Source organism: Leptodactylus fuscus, chromosome 1 (genome assembly GCF_031893055.1).
Source record: "Leptodactylus fuscus isolate aLepFus1 chromosome 1, aLepFus1.hap2, whole genome shotgun sequence".
Taxonomy (NCBI): domain Eukaryota; kingdom Metazoa; phylum Chordata; class Amphibia; order Anura; family Leptodactylidae; genus Leptodactylus; species Leptodactylus fuscus.
This window is the reverse complement of record NC_134265.1, coordinates 66098604-66124908: the sequence shown is the minus strand read 5'-3', so window position 1 is coordinate 66124908 and position 26305 is coordinate 66098604. Positions and strand designations below refer to the sequence as shown.

General features: G+C 41.0%; 1 protein-coding gene across 2 annotated transcripts in view; it reads left to right on the top strand.

Annotated features, from left to right (window-relative positions):
• The window catches only part of SKIC3 (SKI3 subunit of superkiller complex), a 105657-nt gene that overhangs the window by 66754 nt on the left and 12598 nt on the right, over positions 1 to 26305 (top strand). For both annotated transcript variants that reach the window (XM_075271561.1, XM_075271571.1), the window contains exons 35-40: positions 545 to 673; positions 4088 to 4212; positions 6948 to 7106; positions 9908 to 10060; positions 12927 to 13054; positions 23778 to 23901. In XM_075271561.1, the coding sequence (XP_075127662.1) occupies positions 545 to 673; positions 4088 to 4212; positions 6948 to 7106; positions 9908 to 10060; positions 12927 to 13054; positions 23778 to 23901 (818 nt within the window). The remainder of the gene's footprint in view (positions 1 to 544; positions 674 to 4087; positions 4213 to 6947; positions 7107 to 9907; positions 10061 to 12926; positions 13055 to 23777; positions 23902 to 26305) is intronic.

Here is a 26305-nt window from a genome sequence, read left to right as displayed (position 1 = left end):
TAGCATGTTCCCATCCCCTATTCTGGTGATACAGTACGTGAGATCTGAATCTTTCAGAAATGTATTGCATATCCTTCAATGGTGTTTTACCTCTATAGATGCTTACGTAATTTACTACATGGTAGATGTGGAAACAATTGAACATGATTGATTTTCCTTATTTCCTATTCATCATAATGAAAGATAACTCCAAACGAGCTCCCACCTCTCAATTATAAAGGGGGTAAGGAGATCCAGTGTTTGGAAGCAGCCAGGCTGCCACCACTCCAATGCTTACCATATAGCTAATCTATATATGGGAAAGGTTTTTTTTATTAACCCTAATAGAAATAAATATAAATATATGTGTGTGTGTATGTATATATATATATATATATATATATATATATATATATATATATATATATATATATCACATTAGCTCGTACAATAGCTTGTACAATGTTAGGAAATTTCAAGTCCAGACACATTTTGTAAATTCTCCCAGGGCAAATGAAAGACTTTTGCATCTTACTTTATTACCACTTTTTTTTTTCTTTTTTAGATAACCCTGCAGTATGGGCTGGATTAATGGCGGCCAGGCAAGCCGAAAATACTGCCTCCTATATCAATAAGATGTCTGCCAAAAGCACTGAGTGCAATATCTCATTTGTAGCGTCTGTGAAATCGAAAAGTAAGTATCCAGTAGCTGCTCAGTTAGTGTGAAGAAGCGGGGTATCAGAATAGATCTGAGAGTGGGGGTCTAACATCTAGCAGCTGCCACCGCTGGGCAGGGGTGAACCCGCCCCTTTCGCCGCCCGAGGCGAATGACAGAAAGCCGCCCCCCCCGGAGGAGGGGGCGGAGTGGAGGGGGATGGGACTTAGCGAAGGGGCGGGGCTACTGACCGGGCTCCAGGGGTCACGTGGCATCGTGACACAAAGCCTTACGATGTTTCTTGACCCCTGTGTCGTGTGGCCTAGACGTCATTCATGAGACCTGAACAGGACCAGGAGAAGTGCTGGAGCTCAGGAGAGGTGAGTAACTATTTTTTTTTATTTTTGCTCACCTCCCTTGGATTTCCTCTGAAGAGACCTCAGAATATGATGATATCAGTTATGGTGTGTCCGTGTTTAGTCCAAACAAAACCGCCCGGTTAACCTCGCTCGACGAATTTCGTAAGGTTTCCCCAACACATACTCATACCTGAAAAGAGGAGTGGTTTTATAGGGGTGTGGCTTAAATAATCACTGTAATCGCAGTGGCCTAAATAATTGAGGTAAAATACCCGATTTAGTCATGATTTTGATTTAGGTAGTCGCCCAGCCTTACATATAGGGTTGCTGGGAGTTGTAGTTTGGAAAGATATGGTGAAATGGTATTCTATTATGCCTAGCAAGTTGAGTCAAATATGACAAGTGCACAATTTTGATTAATTTTTGCACATCCAAAATTTGTGTATCTTCTGACACTATTGATAGATGATATCTAACAGATTCAGAAATTGTGCCCTTCCCACCAGTGCACATAGTCGCACCTCATCCACCCACATAGTGGAACCTGTTCAAGAGGGAGAAAGGCAGCAATGGCATTTATGTTAATTCTGCTTAGTAAGAACAAACATTACTGTCTTTCAGAGTTATAGAACTGTATAAGTTATGTTAATATCGTGTTTTCCCGCGGTTCCAGCAGCTTTTACTTGAAAGCTATCGCCGCTATGTCAGTCAGAGTGATATTTGTAAAAACAGGCTGAAGAAAACAAATGTCAGGCTGTCACAAGTCACTCGCAAAGTAACAGCATGGAATATGTGTTTCATATACGTCATCCCTACGGTAGACTTTTCCATCTAGATTCTAGCTGTTCTATCGGATAATCTGATGGCTACATGTGTCATACAGGAAGCCAAAGGGAGTTTGATTAGTTTTGGTTATTAAAGTGAATGTTTGCATTACCATTTTATTGTATTCTATATCTTAATAATCCACCATTCTCAGTGCATCCATATAGCGAGTGAAGTTCTGTTTTTTGATGTTCAGCTCCAAACGTCCTGTGTAGATATAGAGTTTCATAAGGGCTAGTTCACACGGGGACATGGACGCTGATTTTGACAGCAGATTTTGCGGCCAAATCAGCGTCCATACAATGTCCACACTATGTGAACTGCTCCCGCCGCGACCATCGCGGTCGCGGCTTTCACCTCCGCTGTCGGCTCAAATGAATGAGCCGACATGGAGGGCGCTGCGACTGGGCGGAAGCCGCGGCTCATCGCGAGTGGCTTCCGCCCCAAAGATAGGTCATGTCGCTTCTTTTTCTGCTAGCGAGCTAGCAGAAAAAAAAAAGCGAGCAGTTCACATAGGGATACATTGTATGGATGCTGATTTGGCCGCGAAATCCGCTGTCAAAATCAGCGTCCATGTCCCCGTGTGAACTAGCCCTAATGCACCCCGGACTGTCAGCTTATTGCATACTGGTGTATAATTGAGCTCAGAGTATTAAAGGGGGTTTCCAGGCTTACCACTTGATAAGGATAGGATAGGTCATCAATTGAAGAACCGCAGGATTCTGGGATCCTTACCAAAGAGTTGTTTAAAGCACCGCAGGTGAGCGCCATGGCCTGTACCGAATATTGTATAGACTGGTAGGGAAAAGGGAGAAAGGGGAACAACAGCCTCCACTTGAATGCACTCCACTGTACCGAATATGAATGAACTGCGAGTAGTGCAGGGTACTGGCTGGCTGTGTGTAAGGACTAGATGTGGGTCTCATTAGGGAGATGCCAAACAGAGGCTCATAAGACCATGCATACCCTGCTGAGAATTCTGGGTAAGGAATATGCAAAATAGAAGATTAATATATACGGTAGTATTGTTAATAGCATAATCTTTGAATACAGCCATACAAGATTAACTCTTCGCTTATTAGACTGTGCATGCCATGTTAAGAATTTTGATTGTTATGTCATATGCATTTTACTATATAAAACAGCTAAAATGAATTATTTTTTTATATCCCAGTGTATATGGCTTTTTGCTCAGATTTTTTATTATTCTTAAATTATGTCTTATTTTATGATGGGGTTCATTGCATGGCATAAATAACATTATATATTAACATTGAGGACTTTTATGCATGCAGATATACCAATTACATGTATTTTTTGTTTCTTCAATTTTTTAGAATCCCATACAAACATTTTTAGAGGTTTACTTTTAATCTGCCCCGCAAGGGAACTTGAACATGGGCTAGCTTGATCACCTGTACAATATACTGCAATACATAGGTATTACAGTATATTGTACGTTTCCTACATCCCTATTAGGTCCTGTTTCTTACAAGACCCAACAGGCATCCATACATGACAGCCTAGAGAGAACAGAAGCCAGGGAGATGAGCGAAGGGACTCTCCCTTCTCTATCCATTTAGTAATAATACATTTTATTTTATAGAGCGCCAACATATTCCACAGCACTTTAGAAAATGTAGGGTTCAAGTACAGACAGAAAGATACATTACAGAGAAATGGTCAATTCACACAATGGGATTGAGGGCCCTGCTTAAAGAGCTTACAATCTATGAGATGCCATTTACGTACAATGAGCACTATTGATCACCTCAAAGGAGTTAAAATGTTGTGATAGAGTTCTCTCCCACCTCCAGGAGCGAGAACCAAGTTCTGACTGTATAATATGTACAAATTAAAAGTACGCTCCTGGGTGGGAAGTGACAAAGATAGCCGAATACAGAACTTAGTTGTGTAGTGAGGAGGAACAGAGAACCCGGGACCCCTGATGTTATGTTTGGTGGGGCCAAGTGATCAAACACTTATTACATATCCATATTATTGTACTGCCTATTTCAGTACTGATACACTGCTCCATTTTAGAGCAAGGGGGTAGTCACAGGGAACAGGCGGTTAATAGTAGACAGGGAGAATTTGTGAACTCCATTGTAATCTGTGGTTTTTTGTTTTTTTTTATAAAAGATTTATGGTATATTTTAATAACTGTTTGCATACAATCTGTGTTTTATAAAAAAAAAACAAAAAAAAAACAAACCACTTGAGTCCATCATTATTGAATTCTTTGTAATTTTATTTTCTGAATATACAGTTCAGAGCGCAAGTAATCTTCCTACTAGTTATGCCCAGTCCCTGGAGAGCTGGTCTCTGTATCAAGCTATCACTTCACTGAAGGATCAGAACAAGCTATCTGAGGCCGAGGCTCTGTGCACCAAGGTAATATTGCACATATTGCTTAATAGTAGAATGATGTGTATATATGGATTGTAATTGTGTGTTAATACAGTAAGCCCTTTAAGGCAACCAGTTTGTCATTGATTCACTGAAATCCCTGCTCATTCTGGATGAAAGTGTCATGTAGGCGGTCTTAACTATGATTGACAGATATCTCAGTATGTATACACTAAAGGCTGTTAATAACTGAGTAGGACCGCTCACTGGACTCCTAAATTCACAGTGAGCAGGGATAAATACTAGAGATGAGCGAACACTATTCGAAACAGCCGTTTCGAATAGCATGCTCCCATAGAAATGAATGGACGTAGCCGGAACGCGGGTGGTTAAGCAGCCGGCTGCCGGCAAAGTGTGCGTGCCAGCCGCTTCCATTCATTTCTATAGGAGCGTCTATTTCGAATAGTGTTCGCTCATCTCTAATACATTTCTATTCATACAAGGACTTTATTTAATGTGGGTAGGTTCCCTTTAACCTTTTCAAGACCAAGAGTCATTGATGCCCCAATGCTCAAGCCAAATTTAGCACTTTACACAACAATATCTTTTTATTGGCTTTGCACATCTCAACCATTTTTACCATGTTTTTTTCAGGGCATATCAGGCTTGAAATAACTAGCCTTATTTGTTAAATAAGCTGAGCATTTTTTTTCTCTAGAAGTAGAAGAATGGTATAAAATACAAAAAAATGTAAATTTTGCTACTTCTACATAAAATAAAATTGTAGTTGCACCTAAACGTATTAAAATATGCTTTCCTAGTACTTTTCATCACAGGGGCTACACATTTATATAGTTTTTAAACAAAAATGAGGTTTTATATAGTTTTATATTCAGTTTAGCTTATTTTCTGGACCTCTAGTCCATGTGTAAATTATCCAGTAGTTTAGTGTAGTAGAAGGCTGTAAACTGCTGGTGTTATCTCTAGCTAGGCTCCCTGCTGAGCCACAGCAAACATCCAGCAAGTAGGTGATGGAGAGTCCTGCTAGTACAAATGTGAATGGATGCTCTCTTTCACTTTAACCCCTTCCCGACATGCGCCGTAATAGTACGGCGCATGTCGGGTCTGTAACTATGGCGACCGCCCGGGAGCCGGGCGGCCGCTATAGCCGCCGGGTGTCTACTGCTTTAAGCAGTAGACAACCGGCTCTAATGCCTCCGATCGGTCCCCGGACCGATCGGAGGCATTAACCCCTCCGGCGCCGCGGTCAAAGGCGCCGGAGGCGCCATTTTCCCGGCGGCGCATGGGCGCCGCCATTTTGGCCGGGATCGCCGGCTCCTGGAGCATGCTCCAGGGCTGACGTCCCGTTGCCATGACAGCCAGGAGCCTTGTACAGGCTCCCAAGCTTGTCTGCAAATCCTCTCTTTTGCAGGCTGGTCTATGCAGCCTGCAAAAGAAAGGATGCTTTTTTGCAATGCATTGCAATGCATTAGCATTGTAATGCATTGCATTAGTGATCAGACCCCCTGGGGTTCAACACCCCTAGGTGGTCTAATAAATGCAAAAAAAAAAAAGTTAAAAAAAATAAAAAAAAAATATAACAAGAATTAAAAGTTCAAATCACCCCCCTTTCCCTAGAACACATATAAAAGTAGTTAAAAACTGTGAAACATATACATGTTAGGTATCCCCGCGTCTGAAATCGCCCGCTCTACAAATCTATAAAAATATTTTTCCTGTTCGGTAAACGCCGTAGCGGGAAAAATAGTCGAAACTGCCAAACCGCCGTTTTTTCACTGTTTTGATTCTGATAAAAGTTTGAATAAAAAGTGATCAAAGCAATAACATTTCCCGAAAATGGTAGAACTAAAAAGTACACCCGACCCCGCAAAAAAAGACGCCTTATACATCCCCGTACACTTACGTATAAAAAAGTTACGGCCGTCGGAATATGGCGACTTTTAGAAAAAAAATTTTTTAACACAGTTTTGGAAATTTTTTTAGGGGTCAAAATGTAAATAAAACCATATAAATTTGGTATCCCTGGAACCGTACCGAAACACAGAATATAGGGGACATGTCATTTTGGCTGCACAGTGAACGCCGTAAAACCAAAGCCCGTAAGAAAGTCGCAGAAATGCATTTTTTCTTCAAATCCACCCCATTCTGAATTTTTTTCCTGCTTCCCAGTACATTATATAGAATAATTAATGGTAGCATCATGAAGAAAAATTTGTCCCGCAAAAATTAAGACCTCATATGGCTCTGGGAGCGGAGAAATAAAAAAGTTATGGGGTTTAGAAGGAGGGGAGTCAAAAACGAAAATCAAAAATTGCCATCGGCGGGAAGGGGTTAAAGATCACTATAAAGAGATACATTTTGTAGATAAAAGTGTTGATAAAAATCCTAAAAGCTTCCCTTATAACAGTGTAACTTCCAGACAGTAACTTCACTTGTAGAGGAGCAATTGTAAATCACAGATGTTTGACATGACTGCAGCACCGGGTATCAAATAAGGCAACGTAAAAAGGCAGGTTGGCGATGTCTAGGGGTTAATTGTTGCTGCTGATGGGCAAATCCGTTAATCCTTATTTTCTTCTGATTTACTAAAATATGACATATTACAAGTACTGGCCTGTACTCCTGTCTTCACTATTGTGGACTAATGCTGTAGGGCTCAGATCTCAATTAGAGCAGTGTATAAAGCGATAGCAGGTCACGGCAGTATTTCATTATGTAGGGTGAACATGTTTTCTTTATTTGTGCATTTACTGTTTTAGGGATTACAATCCTGTCCGGACCAAACACCCTTATTTCTGCTGTTAAGACAAGTACAGTTCCAACAAGTGCTGCAGTCCCAAGCTGCATTGTCTGAACCCGTCCTGGAGGAGCTGAAGAAGACTGTGATGTCTAACCCAAATTCTCTGACTGCCTGGCATGTAAGTGTGGTACATTTATATACTGTGCCCAGCAGAGGGCTGCCATGCTGCAGGTTTTCTCTTCCCACAGGTGTTCCATATCTTTCTATCTTTTCACAGGGAAATAAGACAATTTGTATCACATTGAACATATAAACTGTTTGGAGTAAGCAAAGACTTTGTGGCCAGCACCACACCCACCACCATGTCTGAATGGTATAGCACTCATGATGTCCGTTGGTTTCCTGTAATTACAGATCCTTATTCCTTAAAGGGGTTGTACAATAAAAAGGCATTGGCCATCAATAGGCATTGATGGCCTATTCGTCAGCTGCTTTGCTCACTCGCCATGCAAATTGTAAAGGCCAGTGTAGGTACTGCAGTGCTGCACCAATGAAGTCAATGGGACAATGCTGCATATCTAATATTGATGGCCTATCCTAAGGATAGGCTATCAATACCAGAAACTGGAGAACTCCTTTAACATTTGCCGACCACCTATTGACTTTATATAACCTGGTGGCTAACATATAACTCTATGTGGATATACTGGCACATCCTTGCAGAGTTAGCAGCTGCACAAGCAGGAGCCAGCTATCAATGACAGCCGAACGCCCCAAAGAGGAGGCATGGATGTTACCATTCCTGTAGTCAATGTATAACGTCATTGGTTATTTGGCAAGCAGTTAAAGGGGTTGTACAATAAAAAGATATACAATTTTCCAATATACTTTCTGTATCAATTCCTCACAGTTTTCTAGATTTTGGCTTGCTGTCATCCATTCTGTTACTTGTAGAGGATAAAACTCTGACCATGGTCATGTGATTTACGGTCCATGGTCATGTGATTTACGGTCCATGGTCATGTGATGAGCACACAGGTGCCGCTCGTTACAGTAACAGCATAGTAATCAGACATCTTCCTGGTAATCAGCCGTGCACCTGTGTGCATATCACATACACCATAAATCACATGACCATGGTCAGAGTTTTTTCTAGCCGAAATCTAGAAAACCGTGAGAAATTGATACAGAAAGTATATTGGAAAATTGTATAGCTATTTATTGTACATTTATTTGTCAATATTGGTCTGAAAGTGGCCAACCCCTTTAAGGAATTGTAATTATGGGAAACCTCCTGTGAGTCATTAGCTGCAGGTAGGATGGTGGGCAGTTGTGTTCCAGTCCAGGACCACCCACCTGACTGTAGAAAGCCTAATTAACATCGTAACAGGAACAATAGGGGCTAGAGAAAAAATCCAACTATGCTAGAAACATGGGAGCAGTGACTTTTAAAGGATGCGATGTGTTGGTGGGTTCCCCGTCTTGAATTTATGTTGAGTGGTTCAGATAGACATCACATAAAAGAAAAAAAAGCATGTACGTAAGATTGCACCTTTATGTTTATGAGAAAAAGCATGCTAAGTGCATAAAAGTGGCCGACCCCTTCTAGGATCAAAGGGCCCCACCACAGGAATATTAATGGCCAGTGCACTGCTATGTATACAAAACATATAGAAAAGAGTAAGACAGAACATGCAGCCATTAACCACCTAATGCAATGTCAAAAAAGAGAATAAGGGAGCGTTCACACTACCGCCGCCATCTGCCCAGGGATTTTTGTCCTAAACACCCAGGAAACTGTATAAGGTCATTTGAATGGGTTTTAAAGGTAACCGGCAGTGTCCGTTTGCATCCTCTCCACTTGAAAACGCTTTTTTTATGCATGGACACAAAGTCGGACAATGAAGCACTTTGTGTCCATACAAAAAAAAAAAAAAAACTGTTTCCAGGCGGTTATCTTTAAAAACCCATTCAAATGACAGAGTTTTAAAGCTGACCGCCGGCAAGCCATCCCCTGTCCAGTTTCCCGAGGGTTAAGGACAGAAACCCCAAGGCGGACAGCGGCCGTAGTGTGAATGCTCCCTTGGATGTATTAGAGGTAAGGTAATACTAGTGTTACAAGTGAAAAAAATATTCCATTTGCAGTATACTTATGAACCATTTTTCTATAGGCCCATCTGTTTCTTAGGCTTGCAGGCGTGTAATTGTAAAAATTGTCCTTTGACTTTCCGCCGACTAAAACTCTTATTTTTTTCACTCCCAGCCTCAACACTCCATTATTTTAGCAATTTGTAAAAGAAAATTTTATTTTGCCTGTGCTTGAAAAACTTTGGTGATTCATTTTGCTGCCCACATTGGTTTTGCACAGCTGTTTTACGAAGGAAACCTTTATTTCTTTAGCACTTGTATGAGCAACATCATCAATCACTACTATTGTATTATAGGGAAACAAAAGCCGTGACTCAGGTTATATTATAAAAGAAAGCCTTTCGTATTCTGAGATGTATATTTCAGACTTAGACATTGTAAATATTTTAGAAGTAGTTATTTCCACCTTTATATTCTCACTTGTCATTGACTTACATCAAAAGTAATTATTGTTGGGAATCCATTATCTGAGACCAGAAACTATAAAATCCATAGAAATGGCTCATAGACATCACAAACTCCCATGAACATGGCTGTATTGCTAGTCTCACATTCACGTGTATTGGTACATTCTGTTCCTCTGCATGCTATAGATTCCATACAAATTCAACCAAAACAACGTGGATATCTCCTTCAGGTGCCATATTAGTTATGTACATATAACACTCCAGATCCTGTACAGCAGCACACCCCGGGCTGTATGGCAGAGTATAAAGGAGCAGGACAGGTTTCCTTTAAGACAGATCCATGCACTTGGTATCTTAAATGTTGGATATTGTGTTTCTAGATTATTTGCATACTGAAATAATAATTTTCTTGGCTTCCTTTCAGTGGTTAGCTGATGTGTACCAGTCTCAGGGAATGATGATGGACGCAGAGATGTGCTATAGGAAGGGTTTACAGGTGGCATCCCAACAAGGAAACTGGAGTGGGAAACTCTCAAGTTTACTGCGATTAGCACTTCTTGCACTTAAAGTTTGCACGGTACGTATGTTGTATACACTATTTTTATATATTTACTTTGTCTTTGGTACAATCCAAAGCCAGTGATCTAAGGCTATAGTGTTAACCAGTCAGTTAGTAATTTGGTTTCCTGTAAAACTGTAAAACAACAGACCCTTGAGGATGTTGGGGATGAGTGCCTGTATGGCAGTCACTAACTCCCCTACTCCATAATGCTCCCTGCGCTTTGACTCCCTCTTGTGAGAAAAGCACATTACAAAAGTTTCTCCTTGTCACTTTCATTGGTTATACTGGATTTACTGGAGTCACTACTTAACCTCTTCTTGTATCACTTTCCCTCACTATATAGTAAATTATAAATTTTATCCACTCTTAAAGAGGTTGTCCAAGACCTATAGGTACTGGATAAGGTCATCAGTATCAAATCAATGGGTGTCCAACACCCGAACCACACACCTAGCAGTTGATTCGACTGCTGGAAGCCATATATATGCTATACAGCTGGAAGCAGATCTACTCCTGTTGAAATGAATGGGAACGTTGCTGCCGTTCCCTGGTGCCACAACCACAGTGTATGTCTTTGTACACTGTATACAGTGTTAGAGTTAAGTCCTCCATCTTTGTATTTTGTAAGCCATCTTGTAACCTTTTTCATATAAACTGTATAAGTATGTCTGTTTAAAGTCTAAGAGGCCCCTTTGGGTGGCAAAGAGTGTTGTGTGGACGAATCCTTATCTCTCTCTATCTCAAGGGTCTCATCTTTTGAAGATGCAGTTGGCTATTTGTATATCTCCTTTACTCAATGTATGGTATATGGAGGTTACTTAGAGTGTGTAGACACAGAGTTTATGTAGCCTATTGTTCAAGGCTGGAGTAGTCTGGCACAGCATGTAATCTTATCTCTCTTGCCATGATATATACCTATAGACATAGTGTGAGATGTTAGTTCACACATAAGTATTTTGAAACTTTCTTTGTTTAAGGACAAAGTCCATCCCAGTTTGGAAAGTAATAATGAGATGCAGATTACATTAGGCCTCTGCCAATAGTCATGTGCCAGGTTTATGTTATAACTCTACAACCAATCATTTTATGCCAACCATGTTATGCTATTAGAATAGTCCAACCTGCTTTTGTCTGTATTGTATTTAAACTACCTTTGTGCACCATTAAATTAGAACTCACTTGGTACACCACCAGCTGTGTATGTGTGTGACTTCTCCAGGCCTGATATTTAATTTGGAACTCTGCAACATACTCTATTATGGGGACCCCTTGATGTCCTTAACAACAGCTTCCAGCTCTTTACACTGTATAGCTGTGGCGCCAAGGAACTACAGCTCTGCTCCTATTCATTTCAATAGGAACAAAGCTTCTTCCAGCCATATACCTTGTATATGACATCTGGTAGCTGAATCAGTGGATTGATGTGGGGATCAGGTTTTGGACCCTGACTGATCTGACCGAGCTTACAGTAACCGGACCCTGACCGAGCTTACAATATCCAGTACCTTTAGATCTCGTACAACCCCTTTAATCCCAGATTGCAACCTTAAAGGGGTTTTCCCACTAACACAAATATACCTCAGGCATCAGACCTTATAATAATATTACTGTCATTTTATTTTATTTTTGTCTCTCCAGTGTCCTTATTACAGTAGGTTTATAAAATCTAGTTTACAGATGCTTTTGTGTGTTAGGCAGAAAGACAGAAGGACACATAAACTGACCTGTCCATCAGCCTCCACAATATTGAGCACAAACCTCTCACTCAGAATACATATTTTAATTTTGTTTTGTTTTTTTAATGTTCTCGTACAGAACACATTGTACACATACACTTCCCAGAATGCAGATAACCAGGTAGGGTTCTGTCTCTGAGCATGCTGTGCTAGGAGAATTCAATAGAACTGTGGATTAGGATAGATTGGATCTCATAAGATCTGTAAAACATGGCAGGCCCTTTAACTTGTTAACTCTCACAGTGTGATCAGGCAGGAAACATTCTCCTGGCTTTTGCCAATCTCAGACTTGTGGAGTTAGCAGGTGAAAACACGGACTGACTCCTTTAATGACTGACAGCCATGGTCTGGAGAAGCAGTAAAACTCTTCTAATTTTGGAACAAGCCTTTAATTGAATTCCTATGAAAATAAACATGCAATAAAGTAATTAATTATACAATATAAAAAATAGTAATATTTCATATCTAATCATTTTATTTTGAATCGGGAGTTGGTAACTTTCTTTCAAACTCTGATTCCACCTGAAGCTAACACTGACTCCACAGACACCACCCTGTATCCAGATGCTAGAGAAGTGTGCAGCCCTTGTCATAAAATAGGCCCATCCTGCATTGATCCTGAAAACTACGCCGTTTATAGCTAGAATACATTTCCATCATCATTTGTGTCAGAAAACTGCCAGCCATGGATGTGACTAGTCTTGTGTCTCAGGCTAATCCTCAAGACTGGCCTACGATACCCTGGTCTGGATGAATCTCTCCATTGTGTCTATAAGTTTCTCTCCCTTTTGCTTACAAGCTGTATTTTATACTTTATAGGGTACCTGTCATGGCATAGTGACGTCAGAAGCTTGATTGGTGAGGGTCTTTGTACCGAGACCCCCACCCATAGATGAAAGCTAGCACTGTACCCCTTCAATTCTGTTTGTTTCTGCTCAGCCCTACTTGTAAAGCCAAGTGTGGCTTATGGATGTATAAACCCCTATAGGCCCATTTGTTTTACCTGCTACCGATTAAAACTTCTCACTTGCAGTATCCCTAGGATATGTCTGAATGGCTACCTTTTACTCCTGCTTTCATTGACTTTCCTATAAATCAGAAAGTGATGCGTTTTAATATTGTACGTAAATAATTTTTCCGTTCAGGCTAAGATTCCGGATACACGCTGGCAGGCATTACTGCAGGAGGCCACAAGTGAAGTTTTGAAGATGACCTCTTGTCCATTGGCCCTTCTTCTTCAAGGGATCTTACAATTCAGCACAAAAGGGTCACGGTGAGATACACTGATACATTTTACAAAATTAATATTTTAAGTAGTTTCTATATTATATATGTGATACAGTATATTTTTATACTGACTTCATAGATGTATATTCATGTGTGATACAGACTTCATATATGTCTATTCTTTTAAAAAACTGAGAATTTCTAATCCATTATTCTAGTTTCAGGTTGTGATGTATTTCCTGACATTTTTATAGCACCAACTTATTCAGTAGTGCTGTACAGAGATTGTATTCTCATAAGCCCCTGTTTCCAGGCAGGTTCATAATCTAAATTCTGATCTCAAATACACATATACAGTAGGACCATTAGAGTCATACTAACGTAACAGTAGGCTTTCAGTCTTGCTTGAGATGTAAATGAGGTCACTGCTGAAATGAAGAGCCCTACAGAATTAGCAAGTGTAATTCTGCTGTAAGATTTCAGTGGACAGAGGTAAAATAGCAGGTTATTGTATTTTTACAATATAGATAGTGACATGGAAAAATTCAAAAATTCTTTAAAAAAATGTTTTCATAAAAACTTGGTTTAAAAATTGGTCATATTTGGTGACACATTCCCTTTATTTGTAGTGTCCCTGTCTTATAACCTGTGCACAATAAAGAACACATGGCTGGGTTTGTGACAAGTCCCAGTCCGTAGAAAGTTTCTACATTCATAGTTGTACCCATTGGCAACCGATCAACACAAAAGACTGTCAGGACTAAGATGGTCACAGGAAATCTTTAAATCTCAGCAAAATTTCGTATTTTTCGGACTATAAGACGCACCTAGGTTTTAGAGGAGGAAAATAGGGAAAAAAAATTTTGAAGCAAAAAATGGTAAAATATTTAATATATGGGAGGTGTAGTTTTGCAACAGCTGCAAGGCCACATTGACAGGTGACCCTGCAGCTGTACGGGGACGCATAGAGTGTTTTTTTTTTTTTGCGGGGCCAGATGTACTTTTTAGTTATACCATTTTGGGGAATATCTATTGCTTACATCACCTTGTATAGAAAAAAAACCCGGTGATTTTCTACTTTTATATATATACTAGCTGGTACCCGCGACTTCGTCTGCGGTGATTGTAGCAGTGGGTATATACAGGCGCGGGTAAGGTTTTCGTACTGTGTATAAGGTATGGGATATGAAATGTACTTTTGAGACTTTTGTGTTGAAGTTACTTTGTATTTGAGCTGCTATACGGTGTTGTTATAAACTGTACATAGTGACTTTGGGACAGAAGTATTTGAAGTTAACCCTTTCCCGCCGATGGCATTTTTTGATGTTCGTTTTTGACTCCCCTCCCTCTAAACCCCATAACTTTTTTATTTCTCCGCTCCCAGAGCCATATGAGATCTTAATTTTTCCTGGGACAAATTTTTCTTCCTGATGCCACCATTATTTATTCTATATAATGTACTGGGAAGCAGGGAAAAAATTCTGAATGGGGTGGATTTGAAGAAAAAATGCATTTCTGCGACTTTCTTACGGGCTTTGGTTTTACGGCATTCACTGTGCAACCAAAATGACATGTCCCCTGTATTCTGTGTTTCGTTACGACTCCGGGGATACCAAATTTATATGGTTTTATTTACATTTTGACCCCTTAAAAAAAATCCAAAACTGTGTTAAATTTTTTTTTTTTTTTAAAAGTCGCCATATTCCGACAGCCGTAACTTTTTTATACGTGCGTGTACGGGGATGTATAGGGCGTCTTTTTTTGCGGGAACGGGTGTACTTTGTAGTTCTACCATTTTCGGGAAATGTTATTGCTTTGATCGCTTTTTATTCAAATTTTTATCAGAATCAAAACAGTGAAAAAATGGCGGTTTGGCACTTTTGTCCATTTTTCCCGCTACGGCGTTTACCGAACAGGAAAAATATTTGTATAGCTTTGTAGAGCGGGCGATTTCGGACATGGGGATACCTAACATGTATGTGTTTCACAGTTTTTAACTACTTTTATATGTGTTCTAGGGAAAGGGGGGTGATTTGAATTTTTAATCCTTTTTATTTAATTTTTTTATATTTTTTTTTTACTTTTTTTAAACTTTTTTTTTTTGCATTTATTAGACCGCCTAGGGGTATTGACATGGGTGGGGGGTGTCGCGGATTGTCAGAGTGGTGGGGGTCGGCAAACATGGCTGCTCCGGAGCGTTAAAGAGAGCCTCCTGGAGTATCGTTAAGGTGAGGGGCGAAGTGGTAAAGTATATGTATATGAGATTGTGTGGGGTTAGGGGCTAGGCTGTAGAGGGCAATATGAATTGTGTGGCTTGCTATGGTCCAAAGTGTGTGAGATTGCAGAGATGGTGGTGTGAGTTCGGGTTTTGTGAGGGTCCTGGCACAAACGTATGTGCGCTATTGTGACGAAAAGTAGCCTATTGTTTAATCGGGTGTATTAACTATGTTTGTGGAAAATTTCAGCCAAATCGGTGGACCGGTTTTTCCGTGATTGAGGAACAAACATCCGAACATGCAAACATCCAAACACACAAACCCACAAACTCACAAACTTTCACATTTATAATATTAATAGGATTCTAGGGACAGGAGGTGATTTAGAACTTTTATTTATTTCATATTTTTAAAGCTTTTTTTTTTTATTTACCATTTTATTCCCCCCCTGAACCTGCGGGCCTGAACCTGCGGTCACTTGATTGCAAGTCCCATAGACGGCAATACAACTGTATTGCCGTCTATGGGACATTCTGTCTATTAGTATTACGGCTGGTCATAGAGACCAGCCGCAATACTAATATAGCAGTGACAGGCCGGGGAGCCTCATTAGGCTCCCGGCTGTCACCCGAACAGGTCGGCTCTTGCGATATCGCCGCGCAGGAGCCGGCCTGCAACTTCACAGGTACGGGGCCGGTGGGGACCGGCCCCGGGGGAGAAGGGGCCACCGATACAAAAAATGTTTGCAAAAAATGTTAATTGTCTATGAAAGTAAATATGGTTATGTCAGTGGGGAAAGGTGGTATTGCAATTGTATTGTAGGCTATAGACTGGCTCATTTCTCACTATTCTCACTGGTAACTGCAGTGGAGATGACATATTATTGGACACAGCCACATACTGCGGCCATATATTATCAGCATGGACCTTAATCTACTATATAGTCATTTATGTGTCTGCCTTATAGAGTATGGCTATATATTGATCTTGCGATAGTGCTGAGTACTAGGAATGGATATTACTGCTTCACATAAATATTACTTTACATCTTAGCACATTTTGTGACTGCTATCGTGGACTGCAATGATATTCTTTATAGTCCTATATCCACCAGTTGGCCCCGATATGACCCTGCTGATAAGCCCAAGCTGTGAACGCCTATGGATTCTCAAGTTGGCGACAGTACATGGTGCGCTTGGTAATTAATCTTCGCCCAGGGACTGTATTACTGACAGGAAATCCATGGTTCTTGGCACTACTTATAACTATATTTATTCATAGTCTATAACCCCATTACTTTCTGCCAATATTAAATGGCCGGTATTTAATATCCTTCCTAGTGCTTGTTTGCCGGTATCATTTCTATGTGATGACGTGCCACTGCTTTAATAGCTACCTGTCCATCACATATGGACCATGTGTTATTCCCATTATCTCATGGTTCATACAAGCACTGCGGTCTCCATTGTTTGGGTTTGTCATGGGACCTGAACAACCGAGAGCTGGGCTACTAAAGAGCAGTTACACATGGACACTGGCAGACCCTATTGACTATAATGGGACCCGCCATTTCAAAGCCACAGGGCTTTTCTCTCCTTTCTTTCGATAGTATGTGAGGCAGAGACTCCGGCGCAGATGTGATCCCCGCCTTACATAGTCCACTTTCTTTGATATGTAGAGTTTCATGGAACAGGATCACTGCAGCGACAGATTTCTTGTGTATTTGCTATGGAATATGACACAAATTAGAGAAGTAAATGTTTCAGGTTCTAACTTTACAAGTGATATAAAGTTGAATAAATTATACAAGAGATAATGGTAAAATGATTTGAGCACTAATAGGCGGTGGCCTTTCCAATTATTCTTGTAGGCAGTTTAATGGGTCCTTCTCCATATTAATGATCCTCACTCAGAGAATCTGCAAGCAGTGATACATTGTAAATGGCTAATGTGCAGATATACTAGTTAATCCTGAACTAATGCATATTGTCTGTGCATAAATTATTGACTCTCTGCCGCATATCGGCGAGTTCCAAATCTAAAACTTATATTACAAAGTTATAGAGTTAAAAGGGATCCTATGTGCGTTGCCCCCAAAATGCACTTTTTGTAGGGGAATTGCAGGATTTAGAGCAAGGACGTGCCTCCCAATTCCAGAAATTTTTAAGATTAGCCTTTATGATAATATACAATCTTGCCAGAAATTGGCTTGCTTGGTCTTCTACTGCATATGGTGCTTGGGGTGGTTAGTAGAGACGATCGAGTAGTATTCGTTCGAAGTAGCAGGATGAGGAGCATGAGGAGGTTTTTGCATTGAATGCAGTGGAATTTTCCCGCGTGGTATTCGACCGATACGAGTATTCGATCGAATACTACTCGCTCATCTCTAGTGGTTACCTGACCAGCCATCAGCTTACAATATATATATATATATATATGTATATATATATATATATATATATATATATATATATATACACACAGACACACATACCCATAACTTTGTGACTCAGGCTTCAAAATTAGAAATGTAGAAAGAAGGAAAAACTTTTAATAAAAATTCAATTAATCCTGCCTATGCCAAGCATTCTGTGCACATATTCTACCTGAGCAGTTCATCACAGGAGACAATAGTAAAATGCACAGATTTAGTCCCTGCAGTGAAATCCCTCCGTGTAATGAAGCATCTTAACCAAGTGCGTGCTGTCTGGCTGTGGGCTTTGTAAGATCTAATAATAAATCCTTTATGCTACGATGCATGAAGCAGCCATTATACCAGGCCAAAGTTATCATTTAAACCTACACATAAACTGGAGTACGTCCCATCTCTCTGCCAGGATCAGAGAACTGATGTATTACCAGGGCTGGGTATAGGACATTTCCTTTTATACACACAGACCTGGACATTGACAAGCTAAAGTTACAGAAAATCTGGGGGTAAACAGGGGCTTGCCCTCATTTCAATAATACTAAAAAAAGGACTTGAATTTGTTGATCCAACATGGTGTTTGTCACCATCTTTCCCTATAAGTCTCACTAATTGAGCTTTTTTAAAGAAAAATATACCGCCATGACATACATGAGATCAAATGTTTCATATCTGCAGAACAGAGGAGGTCAAGAAGCAATTCACAGCGCGGCGTAAGGGGGAGAATTGTAAAAGTTCATGGCAGGTACATCTCACCGAGGGGGTGTACATCTCACTGAGACTACTAAGGTGGATGAGATGAGAAGACTCCAGAAAGAACGTTTCTCAGCAGATAACTATTGTCTGCTGATGGTTATTTCAGAGTTCCAGTTACTGGGCTGGATTTTTAGGAATGACAGGTAGGATTGGTAGTGGGACCTGTCATTCCACCCCCCTCCAGTCCACACTTTGGGGATGTTCCGGCAGCGACTCAGCTGCAGAGAGTCTGCTCATCAAGGGAGGCTTAAGAAGTCAGCTCCAGCAACAGACTGAGGGCAGAGTTTGGCTGGAGAGCCAAAGAGAGAGGTCATATTTTTGGAGCTGTGTACTGAATGATTCTACTGGCTTTTGGATTTCTGTTACTCTAGGTGAGGTAACCTATTCTATGTTTAGTTAGAGCCTAGCCTGGCAGGTATTTATTTTTGTATTGTTTTCCTTTTGTTGCTGCACAACCTTTTTGAGTGAAAATAAACTCTACCTTTGTTTTGGACTAAAGAAACTGGACTTGTGTGTCTATGCCACCCCACCTAGCAACCCCAGACCCTGACAATTGGTGGAGGATGTCGACATATAGTGGTTGCAAGGGGCAACGACACGTCCATTCCTTGCTGGAGAAAAAAAAAAATTATGTCCTGGGTGAAGGCTGCTGCCGCTATACAGACCCAGACTGTGGAGGAGATACTGAAGCATCGCCAGCAAAGTCAGCGTTACAGGTGCTTCCATTCATTTCTATGGGTGCGTGCTGTTCGGATCAGCTGATCCGAACAGTGTTCGCTCATCTCTAGAGGTAACCTATTCTATACAAACCAAGACAGCCCAAACAGATGTATATGCACTACCTTTTGAGAGTACTCATGCAGCAGCTACTGGAAAATTTCAAAAATTAAAATGGTCGGAGTTTTTGGGTGCAGTAGGTGCTGGGGAAGGGGAGGGGGTGTGTTGGTTGTCTGTCTGCCCCTTCCCTGAGCTTGAGGACTGTTTTTTTTCTTCCCCCACTTGTAATTCAGCCTGGCTGAATATAGGGTATCTGCAGTGCTCCTGTCCTTTCTGACAGAACAGGACACTGCAGATAACCTATATTCAGTAGACTGGGCACTTTCAGACACAGGGATACCTAATGTGTTTGTGTTTCACAGTAATTTTCTACTTTTATATGTATTCTAGGGAAAGGAGGGATTTAGAACTTTTATTTTGAGTGTAAGCCGAAAAACTGTGCTGAAAAACTCGGCTTATACTCGAGTATATACGGGATAGATAGATAGATAGATAGATAGATAGATAGATAGATAGATAGATAGATAGAGATATATAGATATATTTAAAGCCCCATGGACTTGCAGAGAAGAATCATGTTTCCTGTATACTGAATGTCTGTATTTTTCAGTGTATTTATGTAGTTACACAAACAATATTAGATATACAGGATTGTGATATTGTCCTATAGTAGCCACATAGTAGATTGTGGGGAGTTTTGGCTCTGGATTAGACTGAGGCCACACGTTGCAGAAACACAGCCTTTTTTGTTGCAGTCTTTTGAGCCAAAGCCAAGAATGGTTAGAAATTCAATGGAAAATATATAGGAAGCTCTTATACTTCTACCTTCTACTCAATCCACTTCTGGCTATGGCTAAAAAAAACCACAGCAAAATCTGCAACATGCGTTTCCATAATGTGGGGCCTCAAGATCTTCACCAAGTACAAAATACTAAGTACATACATCTTTTTTTTGTTCGTCCTGCCCATTTGGCGTTTTTATTTTTTATAACCTGTTCCCCCTTTCAAAAGATATGGCCTTACAGATTATATGTAAATTAGTTCTTAATCACCATGTAGGTGGATCCTTTTGTTTTTTTATGAGGAAAACAAAAAGTTCCCGCCTACTTGGCAATTAAGCGGCTCTTATTTAAGGAGCACACTGGCAAAAACACTTGTTTCCATCCCTGCACCCCTCACCTGGTTGTCTTTAACGCTTCAAGTATCCTTTATCTATATTGTACCAATATCTCTATAATGTGGCTCCGGATCAGATACCATCTTGGTTTTTAGATCTCTCTTTGGTCTGCCACCAATCCCATCATGCCGCAGTATACTATCAAATGGGAAACAAGAATACTTTACCATATTAGCCGGCTGGGGGAATGTAGTTATTTAATAAACTAAGAATGTATATAAATTTATGTTGGGGGAGGGGTTAGAGTTGTAAGCTTATCTTTTTTTTTTTTTTTTAAATGTACATTGTGAGCCCCACATAGGGATCACAATGTACATTTTTATTTTTCCTATCAGTATGGTTTTTTTTGTAGAATGGGAGGGAATCCACACAAACACGGGGATAACATACAAACTCCTTGCGGATGTTGTTCCTGGCAGGATTCGAACCCAGGACTCCAGCGCTGTAAGGTTGCAGTGCTAACTAGAGATGAGCGAACACTGTTCGGATCAGCCGATCCGAATAGCACGCTCCCATAGAAATGAATGGAAGCACCTGGCACGTACACTTTGCCGGCGGCCGGTCGCCGTGCCAGGTGCTTCCATTCATTTCTATGGGAGCGTGCTGTTCGGATCGGCTGATCCGAACAGTGTTCGCTCATCTCTAGTGCTAACCACTGAGCCACCGTGTTGCCCCTTAAACTTCTTTATTATACCTGTGTGACATGAAATGTCTAATTATCATCTTTAGTAAGAGTTTGTGTCCCCCTTGTAGAAACTGTGTGGAACAGTCCATACAGGAGGTAAGAGTCTCACTAAAACTGCACATAAGAGGGGCCACACGGTGGCTCAGTGGTTAGCACTGCAGCCTTGCAGCACTGGAGTCCTGGTGTTCAAATCCCGCCAAGGGCAAAAAACCATCTGCAAGGAGTTTGTATGTTCTCCCCGTGTTTGCATGGATTTCCATCCCATATTCCAAAGACATACTGATAGGGAAAAATGTACATTGTGAGCCCTATGTTCGGCTCACAATCTACATTTAAAAAAAAAAAAATAGAAAAAAAAAATAAAACTGCACATAAGCTCCTGTATATTTCATCAGGTCTGTGTGAGATCACATAACCCAACTGAATAGAAGGACCCCATGAATTTTCAGATAAGAAGGAATAACTAAAGATATATGATATACTAGCCTCTTCCCGCGACTACGTCTGCGGGTTGTTGGCGTCGATGGTCTGCCTATATTCAGCAAATTGCTGCCGTCAATGGTTTGCCTGCTCCGGCATTTTGGTAGCTCTCAAGTTGTCCTGCTGCTGAACTTGTTCCTCACACCGTGCCTGTGATTGTTGCGGTATGTTAGAAGCTTGCTGGGACACCTTATAATGAGCGTGTTGTTGGTGTTGATGATCCGCCTGCTCTGGCGTTTCTACAGCTGTGAAGCTGGCCTGCCACTGAACTCGTTCCTCGCGCTATTTCCATGATTGTTCCGGCATCTCAGAAGCTCGCTGGGAAGCCATATAATGAGTGTGTTGTTGGTGTTGATGATCTGCATGCTCCGACGTTTCGGCTGCTCTCAACCTGGCCTGCCACTGAACCTGTTTCATGCACTGTGCCCGTGATTGTTCCAGCATCTCAGCAGCTCGCTGGGACGCCATGTAAATGAGTGTGTTGTTGGTGTCGATGATCCCCTCAGCTGTGTTTGAGGAGAACTCTGTTGACTTCTGGCTACTTTCATAGCTGTCGTTCTTTGCGAGAAATTAGAATTTTTTTTCCAGGCATGTTTAAAATTGGCAAACTGCCAATTTGGATTATAGGTGTTTGTCCATGTCAGTGTGTCAGCACTGGAGTAGATCAGATAATATGCAAATGTGTGTACACACTGAGGCTTAGCGTGTGTTTACACAAAGAGATAGCCCTGACTGAGATAATGTGCTGCTAAGAGCTGTTTAATATATTATGTGAACATAAATTCATAACAGTCGTGAAGCCATGTCATTTACCAGAATAAAAAGTAATAAAAAGTAGCCTATATTTTAATCTAGGTTACAAACTATCTATGTGCCAAATTTCATCCAAATCCGTTCAGCTGTTTTTGCGTGATTGAGGAACAAACATACAAACTTTCACATTTATAGTAGGGGGATTATTATAGTAGGAGGATATATTTATAGTAGGAGGATATTGGTCAGTGGCATAACTAGGAATAGCGGGGCCTCAAGGCGAACATCTGACATGGGATCTATAACTCAGGATTTTTTAATTTTAAGATTAAATACTTTTTAAAAGCGTTATCCATTACCAGACATCTCTATTTGAAAGCCTAGAAGGTCCTCGGTCCTATGATAGGTGGTTCTATCTGTGAATCGTATATGGAGTACTATAATGAATGGTTGTAGTTCGAGATGGAGCTATTTCCCCGAGAACAATTGGCACTTGGCGTCCTCTGCTCTGTTGTTTAGTATTACACGCACAACCAAGCGCCGGCCATCTGTGATCTCATCCTGGCAAAGATATGGATGTACTGCAGAAAATGAAAATTTTCTCTGACAGTTTTCAGTTGTGTAAGAAAATACATATTTCTCAAGATATATTTGCCATCCAAATGAAGGAAAAAATGTGTTTATAAACTAAGAAATTTGAAGAGAATGAACACAAAGAACTAGAAAATCTGGAATATTCCATTTTTTTCATTAAAAGCTTGGCTTTGTTACTTTGTCTTACGTTACTGAGATACCTGCCATTGACTATGTCATCCAGGACTCATGGCTGCTTTCTTGTGCCGTCAGCACCAGGACTGTCCACAGCTTGTATGTGGTATTGTAGGTCACCCCTGTCCAGTGCAATAGAGCTGAGCTGCACAGGCATAACTTGTAGCTCCTGGGCCCCAATCCAAAACCTGTAAGTAATTGGACCATTACCTACCTTGTGCCATTTAGAATTGTGGTGTATTTTATGTTATAGAGATTCCTTTGGGGCCCCCTCGGACTCCAGAACCCTGTAGCGACTGCTAATACTGCACACCTGATGATGATAAATGATGATAATTCCTGCAGGGCCCATGGCCTCACTCCATTTTCACAGAAGTGATGACGTGGGGCAGAAGTGAAACAGTTGCAATTTGCGACTCTTTATGCCTTGCACACCAGAGTACTGGTGTACAATAAATTATAAATAGACCCCATTATTTGGGTGCTATTGTCTGGATCATGTTCATCATGTTGCTGTTTTTGTTGTTTATTAAGACGCCATCCAAATGGATGCCATTGCATTTCTTGGCAAGTCTGTTAAATGGAGAAACAGGAAGCTCGCAGAGTCCGTGGACAAGACTGGGGTCGTTTTTGGAGAAAAAAAGCATTTTTTTTTATTTTTTTTATCTCAGGTAGTTTTTCTGTGTGAAATCAAGTGAATGATTAATATTCTATGTTTTTTATTTTCAGGAAAACCCGCCAGCTTTTGGAGAAAGTGGTCTATCAGGCGGGATGCAGTGAAACCATTGCCTCTGTTGCCCGCTGGTATCTTCTAAGACATTTACATGCCAAGAATGATGATCAGCTGATATCAGTAAGTCTGTGCGCTTGATTTAGTGATTGATCGCTCCAGTCATGTCACATCTATAAAAACATTAATTATTAGTGTCACTCTAACATGTCATGAACAAGCTCCCATAGACAAGCTCGTACAGTCGTCTGACAACCGCTTATTGTACTTACACAGATGACTTAATAGCTTCTGACTGATGTCAGCTCCGGCATCTCTATCAATGGTTGTTAATATTCTTCACAAAAAATAATTTACTAGCTATTAACCTATATATGAGACATTCTGTCTACTGGGGGGTGGGGGAATAAGGCATCCTCAAAGCAGCAGGCTCGATGCTTATACATAGATTGGCATTAGTGGGTGACCTCTTGGATCTCGCTACATATCAAAAGCATGCAATAACCCGGTGCCTGCTGTTTACATTTCCAGCAAGTCATTGTCACTATTCTTAACGGTTCACGAAAGGTACTGCTTGTAAGTATGTGTGCTGTATGTGTGCCAGTATGCAGGGCCCCTAAATAGATTCAGCAGAACCACCCACATGCCTTACATGAAGTCACAACAAATTACAGGTTATCAGAAACCCACTGACTGCATCCTAATAATTCTACTCGCTGCTTTTGGTAATAAGGTTTTGGGTCTGCAGAGGAATAATTTGCTTTACACGGGTCTTAATAGAAAAAAGATGTATAGGTCTGTGTTCACACTACCATTACTAATGTATGTTTTGGTCATCAGTCATGAAATGATAACAAGGGACATTAATAGTAGAAGGGTAATGGACACAGGCGAGCCCCCTCCTTCTTTGTCACTTCTCATTGACTTCAATGACAGACACTTTCTTCCATTATGTGTGTTTACTTTTGTAGCAGAAGAGAAAGTCCTGTGTGCAGATGGAAGAAAGTTTACGTCATTTTTTTGGGGGTTTTTTTTACATTGGAATGAATGCAAACACCCAACTGAGGGGGTTCCATCTGTATCTGTCATTTAATGTCCGTTGTTCTCATCCTGTGATGGATGGCAGCAAGAGACATCAATAACGGTACCGTGAACCTAAGCTACAATATAATAAGGTGTTTTACCCTTCTACCCTGAAGCATACCCACCAAAATCTTATGTATCAATCATGACAATCTCTGTTTATTGTATTCATCGGACTGGTTGTCCATCAGGTAGCAGTTCTTTTTTTACTCTAAAGTGAAGTTTACGTTCTTTGAATCAGATTCTGAGAGTTTTACTAAGTGTATCCTCATGTGACTTCTACTTCCTTCACTGATACATTGTAGCAAATTGTAACAACTAGAGATGAGCGAACAGTGTTCTATCGAACTCATGTTCGATCGGATATTAGGCTGTTCGGCATGTTCGAATCGAATCGAACACCGCGTGGTAAAGTGCGCCATTACTCGATTCCCCTCCCACCTTCCCTGGCGCCTTTTTTGCTCCAATAACAGCGCAGGGTAGGTGGGACAGGAACTACGACACCGGTGACGTTGAAAAAAGTAGGCAAAACCCATTGGCTGCCGAAAACATGTGACCTCTAATTTAAAAGAACAGCGACGCCCAGCTTCGCGTCATTCTGAGCTTGCAATTCACCGGGGACGGAGGTTTCCGTCCAGTTAGCTAGGGGTTAGATTCTGGGTAGGCAGGGACAGGCTAGGATAGGAAGGAGAAGACAACCAACAGCTCTTGTAAGAGCTAAATTCCAGGGAGAAGCTTGTCAGTGTAACGTGGCACTGACGGGCTCAATCGCCGCAACCCAGCTTTCCGCGGATCCTGAATGGAATACACTGACAGTGTATTCCCGTATACCCGATATATACCCCCGATACCCGTTCCAACGGTGTGCCCCCCCACCTTCACCCCAGAAATACCCTGCAAGTCCCCTAGCAATAGAATTGGGGCTATATACACCCACTATTTTTGCTACTGCCATATAGTGCCATTGTCTGACTGGGAATTCAAAGAATATATTGGGGTTACATATCACTTCAATTCCAGGGAGAAGCTTGTCAGTGTAACGTGGCACTGACGGGCTCAATCGCCGCAACCCAGCTTTCCCAGGATCCTGAATGGAACACACTGACAGTGTATTCCCGTATACCCCATATATACATCCCAAATCCCCGTTCCAACGGTGTGCCCCCCCACCTTCACCTCAGAAATACCCTGCAAGTCCCCTAGCAATAGAATTGGGGCTATATACACCCACAATTTTTGCTACTGCTATACAGTGCCATTGTCTCACTGGGAATTCAAAGAATATATGGGGGTTATGTGCACCCACAATTTTTGCTACTGCTATATAGTGCCATTGTCTCACTGGGAATTCAAAGAATATATGGGGGTTACGTGCACCCACAATTTTTGCTACTGGTATATAGTGCCATTGTCTGACTGGGAATTCAAAGAATATATTGGGTTT